Raw genomic sequence first — 22,073 nt, 5'->3', positions numbered from 1 at the left:
ATTGTTACCATAAAGAAACCTTGAATGTATGACACAGGAAATGGTGTGTTTAAATAGAATATGCGTTACTGGAGACACAACATTCAATCTTTTGTTTATTTTGCAGGATTGTGATGTGGCATGGGGATAATAAACCAGTATTTTGGGAGGGTGAGGTAGAGGAGTGTTTCAGCCAGCCTCACTTTTGGGCAGGGATAAGATCTTCAATTGACTGGGTATTTTCCAGTCGTTTTTCCATTTCCACAAGGAGCTTGACTCCATCAACCACCATCTGAACCAACTCCACCTCGGAGAAGCCCAGCCGGTCAGCATTAGAGATGTCAAACACACCACCCACAGCAGCAGTGTCCACACCACCTGATAACAGACAGCCATCACTCTCGCTATTACTATTAACAACCTACCCATGGAAACAGTTATTTATGTTAAGGTAATGGATGTTATGTTAAGGTAAGCGTGACACGTTGGTGTTTTGTTTTACCTGTTCCGCGTTTCTGCAGTCGTAGTCTCTTGAGTACCTCCTCAAACTTGCTGTGTTTGCTCATATTAGGAAGCTTGACGTGCACTCCAGCGCGCAGGCCTGTACCCAGATTAGATGGGCAGGTGAGGATGTATCCCAGGTGCTCATTCCACATGAATTCATGCCCCTTTTTCTTGAACAGCTCCTCAATCTGAAAGCATAAGCATGTCATTAAACAGTAAAGTGTCTACAGTACATCACAGCTAGCTAATAATCATGTAAAATAGCCTCTCTGGAGGGGTGAGGGGTGCATTACCTTGGTCAGGCCTGTGCAGAAGCGATTGAAGACCTCCTTCATGTTTCCACCTTTCTGCATTGAGATGACACGCAGGTGGTCCTCCTCGTTCACCCACACCAGGAAAGTCTTGTTGTCATTGTGCCTGACAAACGTCAAGAGGTGAGACCATGAAATATATTACTGGGACTCTACAAAGAATGGTGCAAGTTGTTACATCTGGGAGAAAAGACTTGTGCTTGTGGTAAGTTTCAAGAGGTCACACGACCATTCCTCTAATGCTAAATCACAGTACTCCAGGTCACCATGAATAACCTTCAATTTGGAAGGGTAGAGCTAAGAAATGCCACAGTCTTTAAAGTCTGCTACCACAACTCTGGGCTACTGGCCAAACAATCATACAACACATACTTTGGCTCAACAGGATTTTAAGTTCTCTGATTTAAACATGCAGGTGTCGGGTCTGTCAGCCCGTGTCAGGGTGTTTACACCTTTGCATTAACATGAATGTTTGATCGGATCACATTTGGATTTCTTTTGGTCACATGACAAGCCAGGTGTAAACACTCCCAGAATGCACTGTGATCGAATTGTAAATATCAAACCATTTTCAGAGATCATCACTATTTATGTAATTGGAAATGCACTATATTGCCCTATATTATATATGCACTTCCTTGACTTACATATGAGCTTAAGTGACATCCCATTCCTAATCCATAGGGTTCAATATGACGTTGGTCCACCCTTTGCAGCTAGAATAGCTTCAACTCTTCTGGGAAGGCTGTCCACAAGGTTTAGGAGTGTGTTAATGGGGATTTTTGACCATTCTTCCAGAAGCACATTTGTGAGGTCACATAACGATGTTGGATGAGAAGGCCTAGCTCTCAGTCTTCACCCTATTCATCCAAAAGGTGTTCTATCGGGTTGAGGTCAGGCCAGTTAAGTTCATCCACACCAGACTCTACCATCCATGTCTTTATAGACCTTGTTTTGTGCACTGGTGCAGTCATGTTGGAAGAGGAAGGGGTCAGCTCCAAACTGTTCCCACAAAGTTGGAAGCATGGAATTGTCCAAAATGTCTTGGTATGCTGAAGCATTCAGAGTTCCTTTCACTGGAACTAAGGGGCCAAGCCCAGCTCCTGAAAAACAACCCCACACCATAATCCCCCCTCCACCAAACTTTACACTTGGTACAATGCAGTCAGACAAGTACCATTCTCCTGGCAAACCCCAAACCCAGACTCATCCATTAGACGTGGGGTGGCGAACGAGAATTGTTGACGTTGTTGAGGCCGTATACTCCAACGCTAGAAATCTAGCACTAGGACCCTGGAGCGGTTATTTTCTGCATTAGCGCTAGATTCGGCAAAGTTCACATCGCGCCAGACCAACTGAACAACTCACACTTATAATAATTTAATGCCTCCCCTCATAAAATTCCAGACATTTTTAGGCCTTGAATATGGAAAACTAAATTTAAGACATTTTAAGACTTTAAGACCCGCGGGTACCCTGGTCCAGTGGCAGAGTGCTTTATGATGTATGACTTAGATGCAGCTGCTGGACCATGGAAACCCATTCCATGAAGCTCTCTGCGCACTGTTCTTGACATAATCTGAAGGCCACATGAAGTCTGTAGTGATTGACTCTTCGCACTATGTACTTCCGCATCTGTTGACCCTGTTCCATCAGTTTATGTGGTCTACAACTTTGGGAATGACAGCGACTCAGCCACAAACACTTCCATTCTTTCACAAATATTTGTAATGCCTTGCATGTCTAGGTGCTTAATTTTATACACCTGTGTCCATGGAAGTGATCGCAACACCTGATTCTGATAATTTTGGCAATATAGTGTATGCCTGCTAAATGCTGACACGTCTCTCCTGCCCAAAAAGACCTCTGGACAGCAGAGTGCTCACCACTTCAGACATTATGACAGTTGTAACCCTGCTCACTGATAATTAACTGCCTGTTTTAAATGCCTTCTTCCAATTTTTAACAGTGTGACAGTAGATGAGAAACCATGTACAGAGCAGGATGTAACATGGAAATTATGTATGTATTGATGTGTTTTGGGTCACAGAAGGGATGCATTATAGTGAGAAATGTAAAGGCATTCCAGTCAAATTGTCCAAACGTGTGACATGTTAATACAAGGTGTAATCAGGCCCTATGAGGATTTTAAAATTACTGTATTTGACTGTGCATCCTATTCTATAAGACATCACAAATACAAAATGGTATGAAGAGTGCTAGGGGTTCTCCGGTACACTTACCAAATGCCCCTGGCGTCAGGCCAGTCACGGGCCATCCCCGAGGCTAGAAGCAGCGGAGACACGGGCTTGTCAAACAGGAAGTGGTCATCAATGAGCTGCTGCTGCTCTGCTTCAGTCATGTTCTTCAGAGCGTAGTACTTCCCGTTCAGATCTCCACTAAGGGCACTCAAAGCTAGACATTTCAGACACAACAGGAGTTCAATTTCATATACAACAATATTTCAGAATCCATCTTAGTTTATTTTTATCCTGAGACACTGAGGATCCTGAGATGTTGAATTATATTTATACTTTGAAATATGAACTGTCCATCATCATGATGCACTTCGCCGTTCAGTGAGAACGTTCTACAAGTAATTCTACAAGTGAAGTGACGACCAGGTCAGGAAATGTTCCACTATAGTTAAATAACGTTCACTCTGCAATCAGAGCGCTGCACTACAACATTCATCCTGATTAAAGGCCGGTAACAAGAGCAGTGATCATTAACAGACTAAATGAAGACTCAGTAAATAATCTTAGAACAAACCACAAGTAAAACATGCCATACAAAAGCAGAGTTTTGTTTCTGCCACCTATAAATGCAGTAGAATTTTAAAAGGCCTAAACTACTTGTTTGTGCTTTTAATTGTACGGACATAGGAACACAGTCATGTGCCCATCAGCAGGTCAACAGGTTGTCCCTACAGTGGTCATTTCCTCCAAATTACCAACTGAACAAGTAAACTATGTATGACATAAAATGCCATGTTAATAATAAGCATAAACCCTGACACTTAGTCTAGCCTTTTGAATCAATGATAGCCTTGTAAAATTTTTACTAAATTTTATCACCACTAGAGAGAGCCATGTATCCATGTCTGGCTTGGTACAGGCGAGCAGCTGTAGTTTACAACCCAAGCATACCTTCCACAGAGAGTTTTTCAATGGCTCTCCTCTCTCCACGACTGCAGTGTGGTGGCAGACAAAACCCACGAATGCTCCTGCCAGTTCGCACACGCGAGCTTAACACGTATTTAGGATCCAGATCATCCCCACCCTACGATGAAAATGGTAAACACCATACAAGGCACTTTTCCTTTACAATGAAAGAACCATCAGAAACATGGCTAGGGTAAACTCAGAGTTGTGCTATGTATATTGTAGAACATATCCAAGTATACCTTGAGGTTGGCGGGGTTCAGGTCAGTTTTATGTTTGTCTGTGGGCTTATATCCTCCATGTCTGTCCTGAATCACAGGGTCCAACAGATCTTTAAACACCTCGTAAGTCTCCTCGTCTCCAGCCACACAGCCCACAGTCATAATGAAAGGGTGGCCTAGGTTACACACACATGCAAACGTACGGTCTTACAAGTCAATCTTCAATGTACAAGGCAAGACTATGTTAATATAGAATGAACAAAACTAATGACTAATTTGGTCCAGATTTAATTTGGCTTTCTAGTCTCACTGACTTGCTCATCAGGGATCTTGAACTGGACATTTGCAAAGCTGCTGTGTGACAATGCATGTTGGAAAATGCTTCTTGTAAATAAATGTTCAATAAATTTGAGAAAACATAAATATACATAAGGACTCTGACTTGTATCAACTGGGAGTCAGATGATGCCAAAGGTAAATATAGACTAGTTGGCCCCTGACTGCTCTTTTACCAGGATTATCTATGCCAGTCTGAATGACTTTATCTACAGTGAAGGCGTTGGGCGTGGTGCGTTTGCAGAGCCTCTGGTACATCTTCTGTCAGAACCTTGGACATATAGTTGTTATTAATGTATCAGGCGAGTTCCTCCTAGCAATATGCTTTGCCTTCTGGACAGGCATAGCTTTGTTATTAGTCATTTGGTATTCTCCTCTGTACATGGAAACTAGAATTCAGCACGGTCACAGAACAGCACAGAATTATGTAAAGCGTTCTGAAGTTTGGACCAAAATCAAATAACACTCGTTTTATTTCTACAAAATGTTGCTGGGAACAAGTAGATTTACGACCGTTTAATAAAGCAAAGCTGCTGTATACGACGCCATGTGTTTATTCCCATGTTGAAATGAAGAACAGATGGATGTGGGATTACAAATGAAAGCTGCTTGGGCGACTTTACCTGGGTTATCTACCCCGGTCTGAATCACATCATCCAAGGTAAATCCGCTGGGAGTCTGTTTGCAGCGCAGCCGCTCGTACATGGCAGGAGAAATGATCTTGGCCATGTGGTTGTTGTGCTTGGTGAGGTCGGGGTACTCCGCCTGGCACGAGTACTTCATCTTCACCTGGTTGTGCGTGTTTCCGAAAGGCATCGCTGGTGTCCTGGGGCGGCGGGGACGGGACAGTAAAGGATAGATACGGTTAGTTAAGGGTAGATAAGGGTAGGTATGGTTAAATAAGGTTAGTTAAGGGTAGATACGGTTAGTTAAGGGTATGGGTAAATAAGAGTAAATAAGGGTAGTTAGGGTATATAAGGGTAGATACGGCTAGTTAAGGGTAGTTAGGGTATATAAGGGTAGTTAAGGGTAGATACGGTTAGTTAAGAGTAGTTACAGCTGATGCCGGTCAGTTCGGTTTAAGGTCGAGCACCAGGTATTCCAGACAACCACTTGGTTTTGTTGAGAACTAATATTTGTTCGTAAAACAGGGAAACAATGTTCAAGTACAGTAGGCTGGAAACATTCAATGAAAACGTGGAGCAGTTATGTGCCATTGAAGTGAATTTATCTTGGAAGTCAGAGTAATAAAATGTTATTCTACAAAGACAGCCGTGTACAATTGATTTGTATTATAAGAGAACGGTTTGTTTTTAATACCCCGTCAGTTTTTACTATTAGTTAATACCGTTTTCCGATTGTAACAAGGCTACAACATTTTAGAAAGTATTAAATCAGCGCTTAAACTTTCTGTTGACGTTAAGAGAGTCGGAAATTAGATTTAGTAAAAACCAACGACCCAACGCCGATGTTTGATACAGAAGTGAAGTTCCAGTGTGGGCTCAGATTAAAAGATTCACTCACCACAACACGTTGACACCAGAACCAAGTCTGTCGGTTCAATTGAGAAATATAAACTAATATGTAGCTCCATCAATCCGTTTAAAAAAATAATCTGCAGATTTGTGGCGCCTGATGCATTTTTTTCAGTCCGGTAAAAGTTCAATCTTACCTGTGAGCGTGTATTAGTGGAAGAGGGTGAGGTAAAGGTCCCACACGTTGAAGAACACACACTCCCGTTACGTTACTCTCCCGTTGAGGAACACACACACTCCCGTTATTTCTCTCTCCGTTATCGGCGCGTGACGGGACGTGTGCTTTATAGCGCGCGCGAGCGGCTCCTATTGGCTCCTATTTGTGGTCCATTCATTGTACTGGGAGAACTGGACGTGGACCAGTACACCGTTTACTGTAACGTGAGACGCGGCTAACACATCATACTGGAGCCTGTATTACATTATATTACACAGACACCGGCTCTGTGTCCACTGTTCCTCCATAGACGTGTTCACACAGCATATTTACATCAATCTCACAAACAACACGGATCAAATGGCCATTTAAACGCATATTTTATTGCATAAGCACACCTAATTCCAAACGTTTAGTCGGTTGGTCTGGGTCTTCAAACAGGTCATTAATTGTACCGTGTGTGTCCATCCTTGGTTAATACCACCGTCACATACTGAAGCCCGAACTTTAACTGGGTTTGTTGTAGTGAGTCCAGCATGTGGGAGGATGGACGCAGGACACGTAGTCTGTACACGTTCACTGCAGTGTAAAAGGGTCTGTGAGGAGCACTGTCATCAACATATACTACGATTAGTAACAGGGTCAAATAAAAGCACTGAAACTGCGCATATAATAAGTTATATACGAAATCATCATTAACGATCTACGTCTCCGTCCTTTCCAACAGTGAATATTCGCTACAACTAGTGATGTGTCGGTCGCGAACAAACCGGTTCAAAGAGCCGGCTCTTTTAAGTGAACGACGAGCCGGTTCCCCTCTAAGACCCCCCGGTCAACAAAGTACGTTCGCCGCCCCCTCATGCCCCCCCCCCCTCAACAAAGTACGTTCGCCGCCCCCTCCAACAAATTACGTTCGCCACCCCCTCAAATAAGGAGCCATTTGGGAGCAGAAAGAGCCGACTCTTTATGAGGAGCTGAGCCAAAAGATCCGGCTCCCTAAAAAGAGCCGAAATTCCCATCACTAGCTACAACCTTGTACCACGAAGAGGCGCGATTACGTCATCTTCCTGCGCCAGCGGCTCGGTTCAAACACGTTTCTTCAGCGCCAGTGTTCCCTCACATTTACTATCCTGTACTAGAAATACATATATATGAGTGTTACGTGTTTTCAATTAAACGACGAGGCTGTATGAAACTATTTTCCTTAAACGGTAACAGAAAGAGTTAGTCCACGTTTCATGTAGACTTGCTACATGTCTGTAGCCAGCTAGCATACATGTGTATTATACAGTGAAACACGTGTTCCTGTCGGAGCGACTGCTACTTAAAACATCTGACAAAAGGTGAGATTTGTCGTAGTTACACATACAGCCAGCCAAATAACTGCCCATATACGTAGAATTGTAACGTAGACTAACGCGAGCAGCTCGCTACCGTTAAATGACACTAGCTAAAAGCTACCACGGCCACCTTGGTCGCTGAAGTAAATGAGATAACCTAGTTAGTTAACTAGTTCATGGGGTCTTCATTTGGCTTGCTGGTTGTCGATATGTTTGATAGCTTGCGATGGGTAAATATTACACAAACCATACTTTTAAGAGTTGTCCTTAGTTAACTAGCTAACTACATGCTGTGGATTTGCTATAGATTTAACATAGTCGACAATCGAAACAAAAGTGTCAAAATATTTGTAATGGTGCAGTTACATTAGACTAGTTGACTAGACAGATCCGTAAGCTAAGGCACTGGGTGGTTGATGAGATATTAACCCCTAAATCTATACTAACGTCTGGCTTCAGTGGCCAGTTGCTAACAGCCAGGTTTTAATACTCTTTATAATTAATACATACATGCAATTCAAAGTTATTTACAGAATAAATAAAATAACATAATAGTTGTGTGTAGTTTAGATTTAGTAGAGTTCTTCTCCAAAGAAGATGAATAATTATTGGACTAAGTTGGAGATGACCAGCTCTGAGTCCAGTGGAAGACGAGCTCTAGTTTGAGCTAATTACACGTTTGGCGACTTGATAGCATGTGGTATTTCATTATCAGTGTGATTTATGGCGATCGGTTAGCTCAGCTAAATTAGGTTAATTAGCTGTTATAAAATAATGTAATATTAACGTTAGCTAACTTATCTCCTAACGCATATTGGCTAATTAGACATAATATCAGTTGTGTGTTTAGCAATGGCGATCACGTCTCAAGACTGTGTTTAGCGAGCTAGCGTTAGCTTGATGTGATTTGGGTAATGTTAGCTAACCTGAGAGTCTCAAATGAGGTGATATCACGCCTACTCGGGTACCCTGTTAAACACACAGCGGACTATATAACGAGTAAAAGCGGGAAGAGCTACAACAACTGACAGGACACACGGTTCACTGGGTCAGCTAACCCACCACTGGTGCTAGCTAAACACACACCGTTAGCCGGATAACCTTATCAAGATAGGTCACTCACGTTATTAGAGCTAATCATCTCATAGCTGGGTATAAAAGAACTCATTATTATAGCTATAGTTGGTTATAAATGGACCAGTTAAGTTAGACGGGTTAGGTTAGTTACGTTAGCTAGCCATAGTTAGGTTAAACATGTCGGGTTAAGTACCGTTAGACTAATGTTGACAGACTTAAGTAGCCAAGTTAGCTAACGTCATTAAATTGAAGCTAACATTAGCTACATGTGCTAGCTCCAGTAACCGCGCTCAAGCCAATTAATTACAAAAGTGTATATTTATAACACGTTAGCTAAATATAAACTTACAGGTTGTCCATTTGTCTTGGCCCCGTGATGAATTCGTGTAACAATATTGGACAGTGGATGTGTGGTGCTAGCTGTTGTAGTTGGTGCTAGTTATTGTGTTTGGCTATTTTGAAAGAAAACAAAAAAACGGCCGTTAACGGTTTGGAACGCGGAGAACGTTTACGTTCGAATAACAGGGTCACGTGCGCGTTACGTTGGGACGCGTTGTGTGGAAATGGAATAAACAGCCATACTGCTATAACACGAAAACATTGTACAAAACTGGCTTTGTATGCTGTGCAAAATTGACTCGTACATTGTTATAAACTTTGTGTACTATGGTCATGGATAGCTCTAAGGCTATATTGAGTCGTGTGTGTGTGTGTGTGTGTGTGTGTGTGTGTGTGTGTGTGTGTGTGTGTGTGTGTGTGTGTGTGTGTGTGTGTGTGTGTGTTTTACTCCATGAATATTAACCTTTTTCCCCATAAAGATATTCACCAGTCTTTAGTCACACAAACGTTTTTTTTCTCAACAGTGAACCCTTTTCTCTGTCTGCTCGAGCTGATGACAACAGTCCAATGAGTTTTGTGGAGTATTCAGAATTCATTCAGGAAGGAGATGTGGTCATTATCTTCACTGGTCATGATTCCATGATGCCCATCAAGGTTGAATCTGGTGCTCAAACCCAGACACGGTATGGAGCTATTCGTCACTCCAGTGACTTAATTGGACAGAAATTTGGTTCTAAGGTGACCTGTAGTAAGGGAGGATGGGTGTATGTATTGCACCCCACTCCAGAACTGTGGACGGTCAGTCTGCCACACCGAACACAGATCCTGTACACTACCGACATTGCCAACATTACATTGATGCTGGACTTGAAGCCAGGATCCATTGTGTGTGAATCAGGTGAGATGCCTAAAACACTCTTGATTTTGATAATGCATTATGGATAGTTTGTGAACCTTTTCCTTATAATTTCTTTGCACTGTGTTATTGAACAAGGTATGAATTGAGTATAAGTCTGATTTGTATGTTTTGATTCCTGAATTAAGTTTCCAGGCACCAATGTTCCTGGAAATACAGGTTATACAAAAACACAACCTAATCAGCCACACAAGGAATGAACAAAATGTGAGGAAAAACAGAAGAATGATAAAACGAGCTGCAAAAACGAATTCAGTTGGCTCATCCGTCCTCACTGGTCGGATGTCCACAGTCATGGTGTCATCCAAAGTATTCCAGTGCGCATGCTAAATTTGCAGCATACTGTCTGTACTATTTAGCAATGCTGAATATAATGGTGCAAACTGGAAGCAACTGCACATACACAAGCCTACTCATGAGGATTCTCCAATTCAGATTCTCCTTCAGAATCCAGAGGAACAGCAGAATCAACTGTGATCAACTGTAGCTACTAAATAGCTACTCAAACTGGATAATTACCAAGTAAAATGGTCCTAGATGGTCATTTCTATCATCAAACCTACTCTTCTGTCACTGATGTCATTGATGGCTAAATGTCTTATGATTCTGATAGGTGTATGTGATTTGCCTAATGGCTACCACAGTCTCATGTTCTGGTGATGTTTTAGGAGAACAGTCTCAATCTAATCTAGGTCTTTATTTTTTGAAGCCATTACATTGTTTCATAAAATGAATTATATAGTTGTATAAAGAATCTGTATTTCATATCTCAATTTTTTTTCCCGATTAACTTGGTTCCTGTTGAAAGTGATGTGTCCTTATTGTAGGGCATCTTCATTATCTTCTAAATCTTCCTGTTCCTTTAATGAGAGGTGATGACATTGAGAGGTTAATATAGACGTTATAGTGCCTGTATGAGCACCAAGATATTGGAGTGTAATCCACTGACCAGTGAATGGTAGTGTAATCCACTGACCAGTGAATTGGTAGTGTAAAAACAGCTTCATGCTTCCTGGTGCTGTAGCCCACCCTGCTACTGATGACTAGCATATAGACTCCTGCAGCTCACCTGGTCCAGCAGGTTGAGGAAGGTGTTAGTGAGACTCGTTTTGGTTCAGTTTCCAGGGAACACGCATGGTGATGAATATACTGTAAATGTAATCTAAATCTGGTGCACAGATTTACAAAGGAGAATGATGTGGGCCTTAACATATATCTGACAGTTCTTCTGCGCTAGTCTGTTCTTCTATAGTTCTTTAAGATGAAGTATGAAACATTTAATATTGCTTTCCATTTATCAGGAAGGTTTGTCTTGTCAATGTGTTATGATGTTGCTGTGATGAAATACAAGCTAGTTCTAGTTCTTTAAAGGTGTAAAAATGTAGTTTCTCATGTGAACTCCTTGTGCCTGGAAATGGTCATGTTCTGTGAAACCAGGGATTGGTGTTGTTCTCTGTAGCTGGTGTGTCTGCAGATTTCATTTTTGTTGTAGAGCAGGAGCATAAATTACTCCACTTGTTTAATCAGTTGGTCCCAGTCTTCAAACATTTGATCAATTGTATCAGGTACGGTCTTGTTTGGTTTGGAGCACAGACCTGCGACATTGCTGGCTTTTTACAGATAAGGATGCTTACCAATGTGTAACTGACTCCTCAAAGTGACTTTGTGAGCTAGCTGAGTAAACGTACAATACTTATCAAGGATTTCATGTGTTCTGGCCATGCAAGCATAGCACTAGGACGTTTTAGGAGAGTCACCTTGTGGAGTTAACACCACCACTGGATCAAAGGTCCTCGTGTGTTCCTGGTGTGGTGTGTGACTTGTAATAGACATAAGATTCAGTCTCAGCTTAGATGGCACAATAGTCTTTCAAAAGTATCTTGCCAATAACCATGTACTGAATGTACTGAAGCAGGCTGGTTTACATGATTATTTTTGACTGGCGCGTAACTGATTCAGATTCAGTTTATTGCTATTACTCAGGACCGTCTTCTCGTGTCCCAGCTTCTATTCTCTAAGGTGGGGTCAGGACGCAGGTCCTACCCACTGTAACGGTGACCTTTAAGAAATGTGCAAACCTTAAATTAAGAAACCACCTCCTGTAATGTAATTTCTTATTGAACATGATTAACATTCTCAGTTTTTTTTATTCATTTGGCTAATTTGTTTATAATCACAATTATTTTCTATTCTTGTGTATGTTTCATAACTGTTGCTTGTTGATTCGTGCCATGACCCTTTTCAGATGTGTAACCTGTTTTGTCTGATGTTTTCTTTGCGTGTGGATGGATAGGCACTGGTAGTGGCTCCCTGTCTCACGCTATTCTCCGCACCATTGCGCCCAGCGGGCACCTGCACACGGTGGAGTTCCACGCCCAGCGTGCGGAGAAAGCTGCCCAGGAGTTCAGAGACCACAAGGTGGCACATATGGTAACGGTCCGAAATCAGGACGTGTGCAAAGAGGGCTTTGGGGTGGTGGGCGTGGCCGACGCAGTCTTCCTGGACATCCCCTCACCATGGGAAGCCATCTCGCATGCCAAGCGAGCGTTCAAACGCAAGGGTAAGGGTGCACATGTTTGTTTATGAGAAAGGAAGCGTGCACATTCACGTAGGGGCCCTGTAGCTTAATGTGCCAAAACCCCCCCTCCCAGATTGGTGCATATGGAAAACATGTGTTTGCTTATGACAATATGGACCATTTTTGTTATTTTATACTATACATCTTCACCTTTACCAGAGTGCGCACTCATCTTGTAGAGATTGCTCAGGGATTTCCTTGTAAAATTAGGTTTTAATAGAAGACGCACATGGGCATGCCTTTAACTTGACATGACCTCCTAGACAGTGGCTTTAGTATGGTCTACTGAAGTCAGTTTACTATGAAATTGACATTCTCATGATTTAAGTACATGGTTGGTACATGGTCTTTTGTTTAGTGACATGTCAGTCTCTGGTAACGGCACTCCAGGTTCTGTTTGGTTGGCCATGGATGAACAGGTCACAGAGGAGATGACCCGTGCATGTAGCCCTGAGTGACCCCGTGCCCAGTGGACAGGTCTGGGCTCGTCTGTGGGCAGGCTGGGGCCAAGCAAGCTTGTGTGTTGCTCCTAGTTGTTGAGCTGAAACATTGCTGGGGAAACAAGGGTCATTAGTTAAAGCTTCTATGGGTTTCCTATCCTCTCAGCACTGATGTGATTAAAAAATTATGCGTTATAGATTGAATCCTTCTTTGTAACTGTTAGTCTGAATTGTTGTATTGTCTGTGCAGCAGTTTAGACCTCTGTTTGGACGCACATGGCACACTTTCGAACACGTTTATGAAGAACAGCTTTTTGACCATAAAGGGGCAGGCTATGAAACTGCACAAGGTCCAGCATGAACAGGAACTTGTAGGCACAGAACAGTCTTGCTGCAGTCAAGATTGCGCTCTCTCTCTCTCTCTCTCTCTCTCTCTCTCTCCCTCTCCTCCCCCTCTATTGTTCACTGTCTTGATTACACACCATCAAGAGGGCTGTTGTATAGAGCAATGGAGGTCACATGTTCTTGGTTATCTAAAGCAGGGTTAATGCAACAGTTTCATTTTTTCCTCTCCCTCTGTGGTTCCCCTCGCTGTCTGGCCTGTGGCCCACTCTCCTTCCCCCGCTGCAGAGCGTGGAGGTGGACTTCCCTGTCTCTCGGGCTCTGCAGCGGGGGAACCTGTTACGACCGGTTGCCAGGAAACCCTTACTGTGTTTATTAGTGCGTGTGTGGGGAATTGCCTTATTTGTTAGTGGAAGGTTTATTGGTGCATACTTTGACCCCTTCTCTCTCCTGCTCTCAAGTTTCTTGACTCCTCTAACAGTTTTGAGAGCTTATCTGGAATCTTCCCCAACGGCAGCGCACGTCCATACGTGTGTCCCCGTCAGTATTGTCATGAGGCACATGAACTGTGTCCCCTGAACTGCTCCTCCAGAATGTAAAGTGGCATGTGTTGCACAGCAGACTAGGTCCCTAGTGAGTAGGTCCCTAGTGAGTGGGACCCTCTCACTCTGTATGTTGAACTCTTGCGCAGTTTACTGATTGTGTAAAGGTTCACTCACACTATGCAACCCCCAAAGGTCACATCGACAAATCAGGTCTCCATGGAAATAAGCACAAGATTGTATACAAATTTTTTTTTTACTTTTTGAGATAATTAAATATTAATCGGGGGGGGGGGGGGGGGGGGGATTTCCAGTAATCCTCTTGGACGGAACCACTTGGACTCCGTATTCTGATCATAACTACAAATGTAAATCTGGCCCTTCTAGTGCTGTCTTTTAAGACACTTGTGATTCTAAACAAGTTTTGGGCGGAGCTGCAACCGCAACTTCCTTTAATCTTTGTCATTTAAATTCGATTGAGGCCAGTGTGCATGAGCCAAGAGTCGTGGTAGTGAAGATGTCCTCTGTTTAATGTACCAGACCACTCCCTCCACTTTGACTCCTAAAGTTTATTTTCTCAACTGGAAAATAGTCCTTGAAAATGGTCTCTGTTTCTGTCCACCTCTTCTGTCCGTGCAGGAGGACGTCTGTGTTCATTTTCTCCATGCATAGAGCAGGTTCAGAGGACGTGTGAGGCTCTGTTGGATAAGGGCTTCCAGGAGATCTGCACGCTGGAGGTTCTGCAGAGGACGCATGACGTCCGCTCCGTCACGTTGCCCTTACCAGACTTCGGCTCGGAGGAGGGGGGGTTGGACTGTGCCAAGATGATGATCGACCCCCCTTCAGAAGCTCCAGCTTCCGCAAATGCCAGCTACCCTTCCGTAATCTGCCGAACCGCCACGCCCCCCCGTGAGATGGCCGGACATACGGGGTATCTCACCTTCGCTAGCAAACCACGAGACTAGAGAACGCTGGGCGGGTCGGTTGTTAAGCTGTGTTCTTGCAGACTCCATGTAAACACTCCTGCCTGAAACGTCTGCTGCCTGTGTGTGGTCATCTATCATTTTTGAAGCTGAGGAGGTGTAAGTAATCAGACCTGGCAACCTAAACCAACTTTTTTTGGTTTGTCATCCTTTATCATGTCTTTATTTCTCTCAAAAATGGCAGTGCCTTAGCTTTATTAGTACATTATTGCAATAAACTGAAAATAAAAGAAACATCTGTCTTGTCATGATTTGATTGTTCGTTCCATCACTTTAGTGCCTCAGGTCTCACAAGCCTACACAACCACAGATGAGTCTTTAATTTATATGCTGTATTTCTCATTCTCAAGGTCAGTTTACATAATCCATATATGAACCATATGACACAACGGTCAACAAATCAAACATGGAACCAAACAAAATCAGAATTTGGGGTGGGTGGTGGAGGTGGTGTTTGAACTAAATCCTGAACGTCTTGCTGCGAGTCAACCTCCCCTTTATATTGGGGTGATTGGTGAATCTGGTCAGGTTCAGGCACCATAAAAGGTAACGTTCTGTCTGCTCTGATCCTGAGTGGCTCGGATACCGTTTGCAGGCTGCATTGCTTATGCATGTACTTAAAAGTTCTCTGCCTCTTTCTGAATGTGCTTGTGTTTCTCATGGTTTCATTTCTGAGATGTTTGACTTGTAGGACACCCAAACAACATAAAATCTAAAAGAAATTCTGACTTCATTTGCAGTGTTTCTTTAAAAGTTTATTCTGTATTCAAAAGCTCATTTATAGGATCTTTATCATACATGGATAATGGGTGGGAAAATTCCTCTTTTCCCCCCATAAATAGCAATTGTTACGCAGAGACTACAACACGACTACAAGGGTGATGTGTGTGATGCAGGAGTGGGATGAGTGATTGGGTGATGGGGTGATGAGTTGATGGGGTGATGAGTTGATGGGGTGATGAGTTGATGGGGTGATGAGTTGATGGGGTGATGAGTTGATGGGGTGATGAGTTGATGGGGTGATGAGTTGATGGGGTGATGAGTTGATGGGGTGATGAGTGATGGGGTGATGAGTGGATGGGGTGATGAGTGGATGGGGTGATGGGTGATGGGGTGATGAGTTGATGGGGTGATGAGTGATGGGGTGATGGAGGAGGGGCCACACATGTTCATCCTCTACTCATGACTGAACAGTCAGCATACAACACCAGATGAGATTAGCAGCTCTTGGTCCTGCAAAATTCACGCACATTAAGCAGCATATGTGTTTAGGACTTCAGCATCTTGCTGTATTAACACACTCACACACACACACACACACACAGTGAGGTTGCAGAGAATGTGCCCTAATGTGGTGTTCACAGAATGAAATGGCATGTGTCTTGGTGTGTTGCTGGAGATTCAGAGAGAGAGGACAAAGTAAGAGATTGTGAGAGGGTATTTGGAAACACTAATGCTTCATGAGGACGCCATGAGCCTGTGTTGGATCGGCGTGAGTGTGCATGTTTGCAATAAGGGGGAAATGTTTGTGGACACAGCTTCACAGAACTGCTGAGTGAATGTCTACACTGCTAATATGCACTTAGTATGCACTTATTTATTTAGAACTGCTGAAGCTTCTTTATCATATACTGTGTTCCAGTAAACATCAGAAAGTATGCTTCCCCTCTTCAGTATTGGTAAGTGCTTACTGATGGCCATTAGCTTAATGCAGCCTCTCACGGAGGGAAGCATGTGTGCACTGCTCTTCGTCCTGAAGTGGGGAAGAGTGGGAGAAGAAAAGGTTTTGGAGAAGCATTGCACAGGTACCTGCTGTTGGTAAAGTGGATGGATGAAGTCCTTACAGACGTTTCACTGGGTTCTGAGAAGCATCTTGTAACACTGTTGGTAACCATCCAACATCCCTTCCTGACCAGATGCCACCATCGGCCTGGACTTTCCCAGGGCTTACATTGAGGTCACTGGTCTAGTGCGCGATTAGACAAAGCCGTTTGCACATTGTATGTAACAGCCAAAGCAACCAGGGCTGCGTGTCTGACCTTGTACATAGTCAGTAGCACTTCTGGAATCTATATTTAATGATGTTTATTTATTAGTTATTTGTATTGTTATCTCTGAGCTGTACATGGGTGAGATGGCCCTTGTGTATTAAGTCGTATATATGCTCTCTGGGGTCTTGGGTTAGGGTAACCTAACCCTAACACTAAAACATTCATCTTTTCCCACAGACGGGGAGTATTTAGAGGAGAAATAGTGAGTAAAATGTCTGTGTTACTCTAAAAACTCGAGCTGGACATGAGTCATGGGTCACGCACAGTGGAATTACTGGGATGGTTTGTTTTTTGGGTGTGGTTGGGTATGAGTGTGTGAGTCTAAGAACAGGCCATGCTTTTAATGTGAGATTTCGTACCATTTCGTGTTTATACATAATGAACATATCAACTCAACCAATGGTCCCCACCTGACCATCTCAGAATCCCTTCAAACTTCCCCATTTGTAGGCAGATATGTTTCATGGAAAAATCCAAAGTATTTCTGTTCCATGTTCAATATTTCAAGAGTTACAGCCGTTTTTGTAACCCCACCCTCAGACGTATCTTTTGCGAAAGTGGCTAAATAGCAATATTTGAATGTGAATATCTCTAAAACTATTACAGCTAGAAGGCTGAAATTTTTTTGTATGTTTAGAAACTTGTATACTTGTAATTTATGTACTTTCTGGTGCTATAAGTTGTGTTGTGTCAATAGAAAAAATTCCCACAACTATGGATTTGAGGAGCATGGCTGGTTACTGTGTGTGTGGTTGGCATGACCTACACGTGCTTAGGATTCGCTGTGGCTCCCTCATGGTCACGGAGAGGTCCACGCCATTTATGACGTCAGAGTTATTCTCACTCCTGCAAATGATTTCTGTCTGGGACACAGACCTGCCTATCACTGTTGTTTCTGTCCTGCTACCATTTGACCTGCCCCCCCCCCTTTTTTTTTTGGCACTGTTGCTAAGCAGCGCATAGGTCCTGTTGACAGCTTGTGCTGATTTCCACTGACATCCAAACATGTAGGGAGACTCATCTCACTTGTGCTGTGGCCGCTGTAGTTAAGTTTCAGATCCATTTTACAGGGCTTAATTCATGCTGTGTGTGGTTTGTGTGTGTGGAGGGACAATTATGTTCAAATCATACAGAAAAGCACAATCATTTTATATTACTCCCATCATCCTAGCAAACTGACCTAGGTCAGAGGTGCAGATTTAGTATGTACTGATTATGACTGAGTATAAGTAGTAAAAAAAAAAAAAAAAACGGAAGCAAATGCTTATAATAGCACGTTATATTCCTGAACTCATAGCGGTGTGACAGATCACACAGACGTCTGCTGTCACTGGTATATTCAGCAACTGCTTACTAATTGTCTCTTGTCACACACCCCCCACTGCTTTAAGGCCCTCTCTGCACTATACCTGAGCCCTTAACATTTACTACACTTCCTCATTGCTTGACCTCTGGATCATTATTTTATTTCAGCTATAAAAGCATATAGAAGAAGAGGTTGGGGGGGGGGGGCAGTATTTTCATGGGCCATGTTCGAATGTCTGAACTTCCTAGCTGCCTAGCAGCTGTTCAGTTGCTTTTTAAGCTATTTAGTTCAGGCTTGACAGATGGAGCCTTGTGCCACATGACCATCTGAGCCCATGAGTTGGTCTGTGCATAGATTGATCACTTTTTGCTGTGTTTTTTCGTCCACGATGTATTAAAGTTGATTTAGGAATTATGGAACTGTGTTAAAACTGCCCAGAAAGGGGAAGGTTCTTGTGTCACTCTTGGACGTGGACGAATGTTTGTCAAACAGACTTCTTTCCTGAATACTCTCACACTGGTCTCTCTTTCAGCATCAACACAAAGGAATTTAATAAAATGCTAACCAGCGAACAGCAAATGTGAATACGAGGGGGTTGACTGTATTGGCGCTCCTCGTTAGAGCTTTGTTCTTTCTCTCTCACACACACACATGCAATGTGGTGGCTGAGTGAGTGATGAGTGAAGGGATAGAGGCTGACTAGATGAAGGGATGGAGCAACTGTGTGAAGGGGACAGGCTTTATCTGCCCTAAAAATGTCACATTCAGTCTACATTTGGAACACAGCCCATCTTCACGGTGACTAAATGGAGCACTGCTGGACGTTGCCCATCGGGTGCCATTTCCTGTGGCTTTAGCTTGGATACCTGATTTCCTGTGCCAGTAAAACATAAATTGTTCCCCAAGTCATTTTCAGTGCTGGACTGAAATAAACTCTCATTGTACAATTGCAAGATCTATATAATGCATGAATATTTCTAATAAGGTACGTGGTGAGCTCAGGTTCATGTATTAGGATGGAGGAACTGACTGTGAACAAGGTTTTCACACTGGAGATGACGAGTGCCGTGCTTATGAATCATTACTGTACCGCAGAAACTGCTGCGACAGAGAAAAGCCAAACTGTTGGAATATGGCGTCCTGTCCCCTGTCTAGTTACACAGCTGACTTGGTCCTGATGTATTGTCTTAAAAGATAGGATATCTTGGGAGTGCTTCAACTATGTGCTGTATTTTTCAGAACACATGCAGTAAAGATAAACTACCTGAAAAAGAACTCTAGACGTGACACGACATATTTGTTAAAAATTGCCCTAAACGCAGTCGAATTGTTGGATGTCAGTTTGTGGTTGTTGCCATGATTGAGGATGATTGAGGGAGAAATTTGAGACAGTTTGTGTGCAATTTGACAAATCTCCGTGACTGAAGGGAGAATTGAGTTACGCGTTTCCTGGTCCACATGCATAATGATTTTGTGACCTTGTGTGAATGTGTGCATGAAAAGAGTGCACATTATACTATGGATATGGGAAAGTCTGTCGCTTTGCATGTCAATTTCTTCTTGTATTTCAGAACAAACAGTTGGCCAGGCTCGTTCTGTGTACCCTGTGCCACAGATGTGTCGTGTGGTTTTGTGGGATAGATAAGCTCGGTGACATTATGCTTTGACTCGACCTTCACTCGTGGACACCTGGCTTGTACCATGACAGTCAGGAGAGTATATGGACACATTTCTGACATGCTTAAACGTGCCTGATATCTAGGGCACAGTCCAAAATGTCTTCAGGGTTACGCTGGGGGTGGGGGAGTCCACTGCAGCTTTGTACACTCAAATGAACGCCAGTTAATAATTAAACTTTTCATTAAGGGAAGCGGGTGTGTCACAGTAAGAACAGCACTACAGTTGTGCTACATGGTTTAGTGTGTATTTGATAACTGGCAAGTCTTTAAAAACCATTAAGGAGGGAGATGATGGGTGAAGGAGGGATAAGTTAGCATCATAGAGAAATACTATAAGTTCAACTAAAATTATTTCAGTATACTTCTGTTGACGTTAATATGCATTTGTGCTTTTTAAATATTTGTGTATTTTAACAATGTCACAATGATACTGACATATTAATTGGTGAAATGTTCATAATCTCAGATCCATACTTCTGAGTGTATGAAGGTCCTACTTCCTTCAGTACAGGGGTTTCATAGCTAAGAAGTTTGTAACCTTGGTATACCTGTTGGTAGGAAACATTTTGCTGTCCAATATTATGTAGACAAAGCAGGCGTTTCAGTGGTGCTGAGTGTGACACCCCCCCCCCCCCCCCCACCCTTCCTACTACCATGAGGGCCTTTAGTGTGCAGGAAGCACTCTGGTTTAATTTCATCTGTTTTTCTGTTTGCTCACATGAGGTAGTGTGTTCCGCATGCCGCTCGGTATTCATAGTGCAGCATGGTTTCTCGGTCCTGCTCAGCCAGACTGTGCATGCATGCATGCACGTACACACACACACGCGCGCCCACACACACCATAGAGACAACAGCAGGACGCTCTGCATTGTCAGAGCTAGGCTGCATCACTCTTTCCAAGGTGGTGAGCTACCCTCTTATGGGCACAGAGTAAACTTTCAGTATCATGAGTGAACTAAACAGGACATTTGGAAAAGGTCCATGTTGGCCATGGACATGGGGGCGTCACTAGTTTAGAAGAGAGAGTTATTCACTCTACAGCTAGGCAGGGTGCCATAAGAGACAGACAACATTCTCCTGTATGACTCTCCTTATAACTTAGACTAGCACTGAAAATGAAACATAGCTTTAGTGTCAACAGAAAATACATGTGTGTGCAAGTAGCTGTGTATAGGGGACCAAATGCCGAAGGGGGGGCGGGGAGGGGGGGTTCAGTAGTGGTGCAACAAAACGCACTCTCCAGCCATTAAAGAGGTTTGTACCTACAGTCCCAGTACACTGTGGAGTCTTTATTTGGCCTCCATGGTAAAGTCACGTCCTTATGTCCTTCAACCACCCCACCCCACAATCCTGCTGGGATTACTCACTTTGGCAGTCCTTCTCTACTGGATCAACTCTCATTTTCACATTACCCAGTGGATCTTTAAATTCATATTCACATAGGTGCTGTACTATGGAGACAAACAAATGCCACGTCCATGTTACATTAACTGACTAAGCCATGGACTGGGGATTCTTGGAGTGACTGGACACCTGTGAAAAGGGACTGAAATGGTTAAGCAAAACCCCAAAAGTGCTAATGTTTCCCAGCTGGGGCTATGGCCAGCTGCCCAGAAGAGCTACACCATCAGACACACATACAGCAACATGTCCGAAAATAAATACACGTGGCAAGTTTGAATTATTTTATTTCCTGTCTTTTCAAAAGTTAGCATGTCTGTCCTTGAGACTTCCACTCAGTGATTAGGTGTCTAGATCCTTGACCGACCAGGAGCTCAACTCTCTCTCACAGAAAGGCGGGGAGCTGATAACTATTGCAGCTGTCTGTCCCGTAGGAGGAGATTGGCTGTCTGGAGCCGTGGTTCAGCTCGCCATAACCAACATTCCTGCAGCTGTACTGGAGGCTTCGCTTTACTCTAAATACAGACCTACAAGAGCCAAACGTTCGTGGAATTTTTTTTTTTGTTTGGAAGACCGAGACGTCGTTGAATGTACCATGCACTGGTTAGACGCAGGATTGGACAAGACAACATAATGGCAAATGTGTCTATATTATATGTTCTTCATTTTAAGGGTAGATTGGAAAATTGTGCTATATGAAAAGGATACAATGACCTGATTTATGTTTAAAAATGCAGCTTGTGGAAAAGCACCGTCTCTTTCCCGTTGGTGTGTGTGAGGCGCAGTAACAAAGCCAAGGGAACGGGCTTACGTAACTGCTTCATAATGTTCACCTCATGTGAGTGAGAGCATGTGCCACGGATGCAGGAGGA

The 22,073-nt window shown here is 43.2% G+C and overlaps 2 protein-coding genes across 7 annotated transcripts; one reads left to right on the top strand and one right to left on the bottom strand.

Moving 5' to 3' along the window:
• Positions 1-82: 82 nt before the first annotated feature.
• Positions 83-9,130, bottom strand: ckba (creatine kinase, brain a). 3 transcript variants are annotated; one of them, XM_076974542.1, is made up of 9 exons: positions 6,188-6,311; positions 6,040-6,066; positions 5,139-5,341; positions 4,201-4,355; positions 3,944-4,076; positions 3,038-3,209; positions 777-900; positions 482-671; positions 83-357 (listed from the first exon to the last, which is right to left on the bottom strand). In XM_076974542.1, exons 3-9 carry the CDS (start codon positions 5,329-5,331, stop codon positions 179-181), a joined length of 1,146 nt encoding a protein of 381 aa, XP_076830657.1. In that variant the 5' UTR covers positions 5,332-5,341; positions 6,040-6,066; positions 6,188-6,311; the 3' UTR covers positions 83-178. The 3 variants fall into 3 exon arrangements, with proteins under 3 accessions (XP_076830657.1, XP_076830655.1, XP_076830656.1); XM_076974540.1 differs by lacking the exons at positions 6,040-6,066; positions 6,188-6,311 and adding an exon at positions 8,974-9,130; XM_076974541.1 differs by lacking the exon at positions 6,040-6,066 and having other exon boundaries at positions 6,188-6,346.
• trmt61a (tRNA methyltransferase 61A) lies at positions 7,255-14,992 on the top strand. Of its 4 annotated transcripts, none has more exons than XM_076974543.1 (4): positions 7,255-7,550; positions 9,488-9,861; positions 12,173-12,439; positions 14,421-14,991. In XM_076974543.1, the coding sequence occupies exons 2-4, from the start codon at positions 9,531-9,533 to the stop codon at positions 14,744-14,746; spliced, it is 924 nt and encodes a 307-aa protein (XP_076830658.1). In that variant the 5' UTR covers positions 7,255-7,550; positions 9,488-9,530; the 3' UTR covers positions 14,747-14,991. The 4 variants fall into 4 exon arrangements, with proteins under 4 accessions (XP_076830658.1, XP_076830659.1, XP_076830661.1 ...); XM_076974544.1 differs by lacking the exon at positions 7,255-7,550 and adding an exon at positions 7,637-7,777 and having other exon boundaries at positions 14,421-14,992; XM_076974546.1 differs by lacking the exon at positions 7,255-7,550 and adding an exon at positions 8,432-8,595 and having other exon boundaries at positions 14,421-14,992.
• The last annotated feature ends 7,081 nt before the right edge of the window (positions 14,993-22,073 follow it).

Source organism: Brachyhypopomus gauderio, chromosome 15 (genome assembly GCF_052324685.1).
Source record: "Brachyhypopomus gauderio isolate BG-103 chromosome 15, BGAUD_0.2, whole genome shotgun sequence".
Classification (NCBI taxonomy): Eukaryota; Metazoa; Chordata; class Actinopteri; order Gymnotiformes; family Hypopomidae; genus Brachyhypopomus; species Brachyhypopomus gauderio.
Note: the sequence above shows the minus strand (reverse complement) of the source record. Positions and strands in the feature narration are given on the sequence as shown.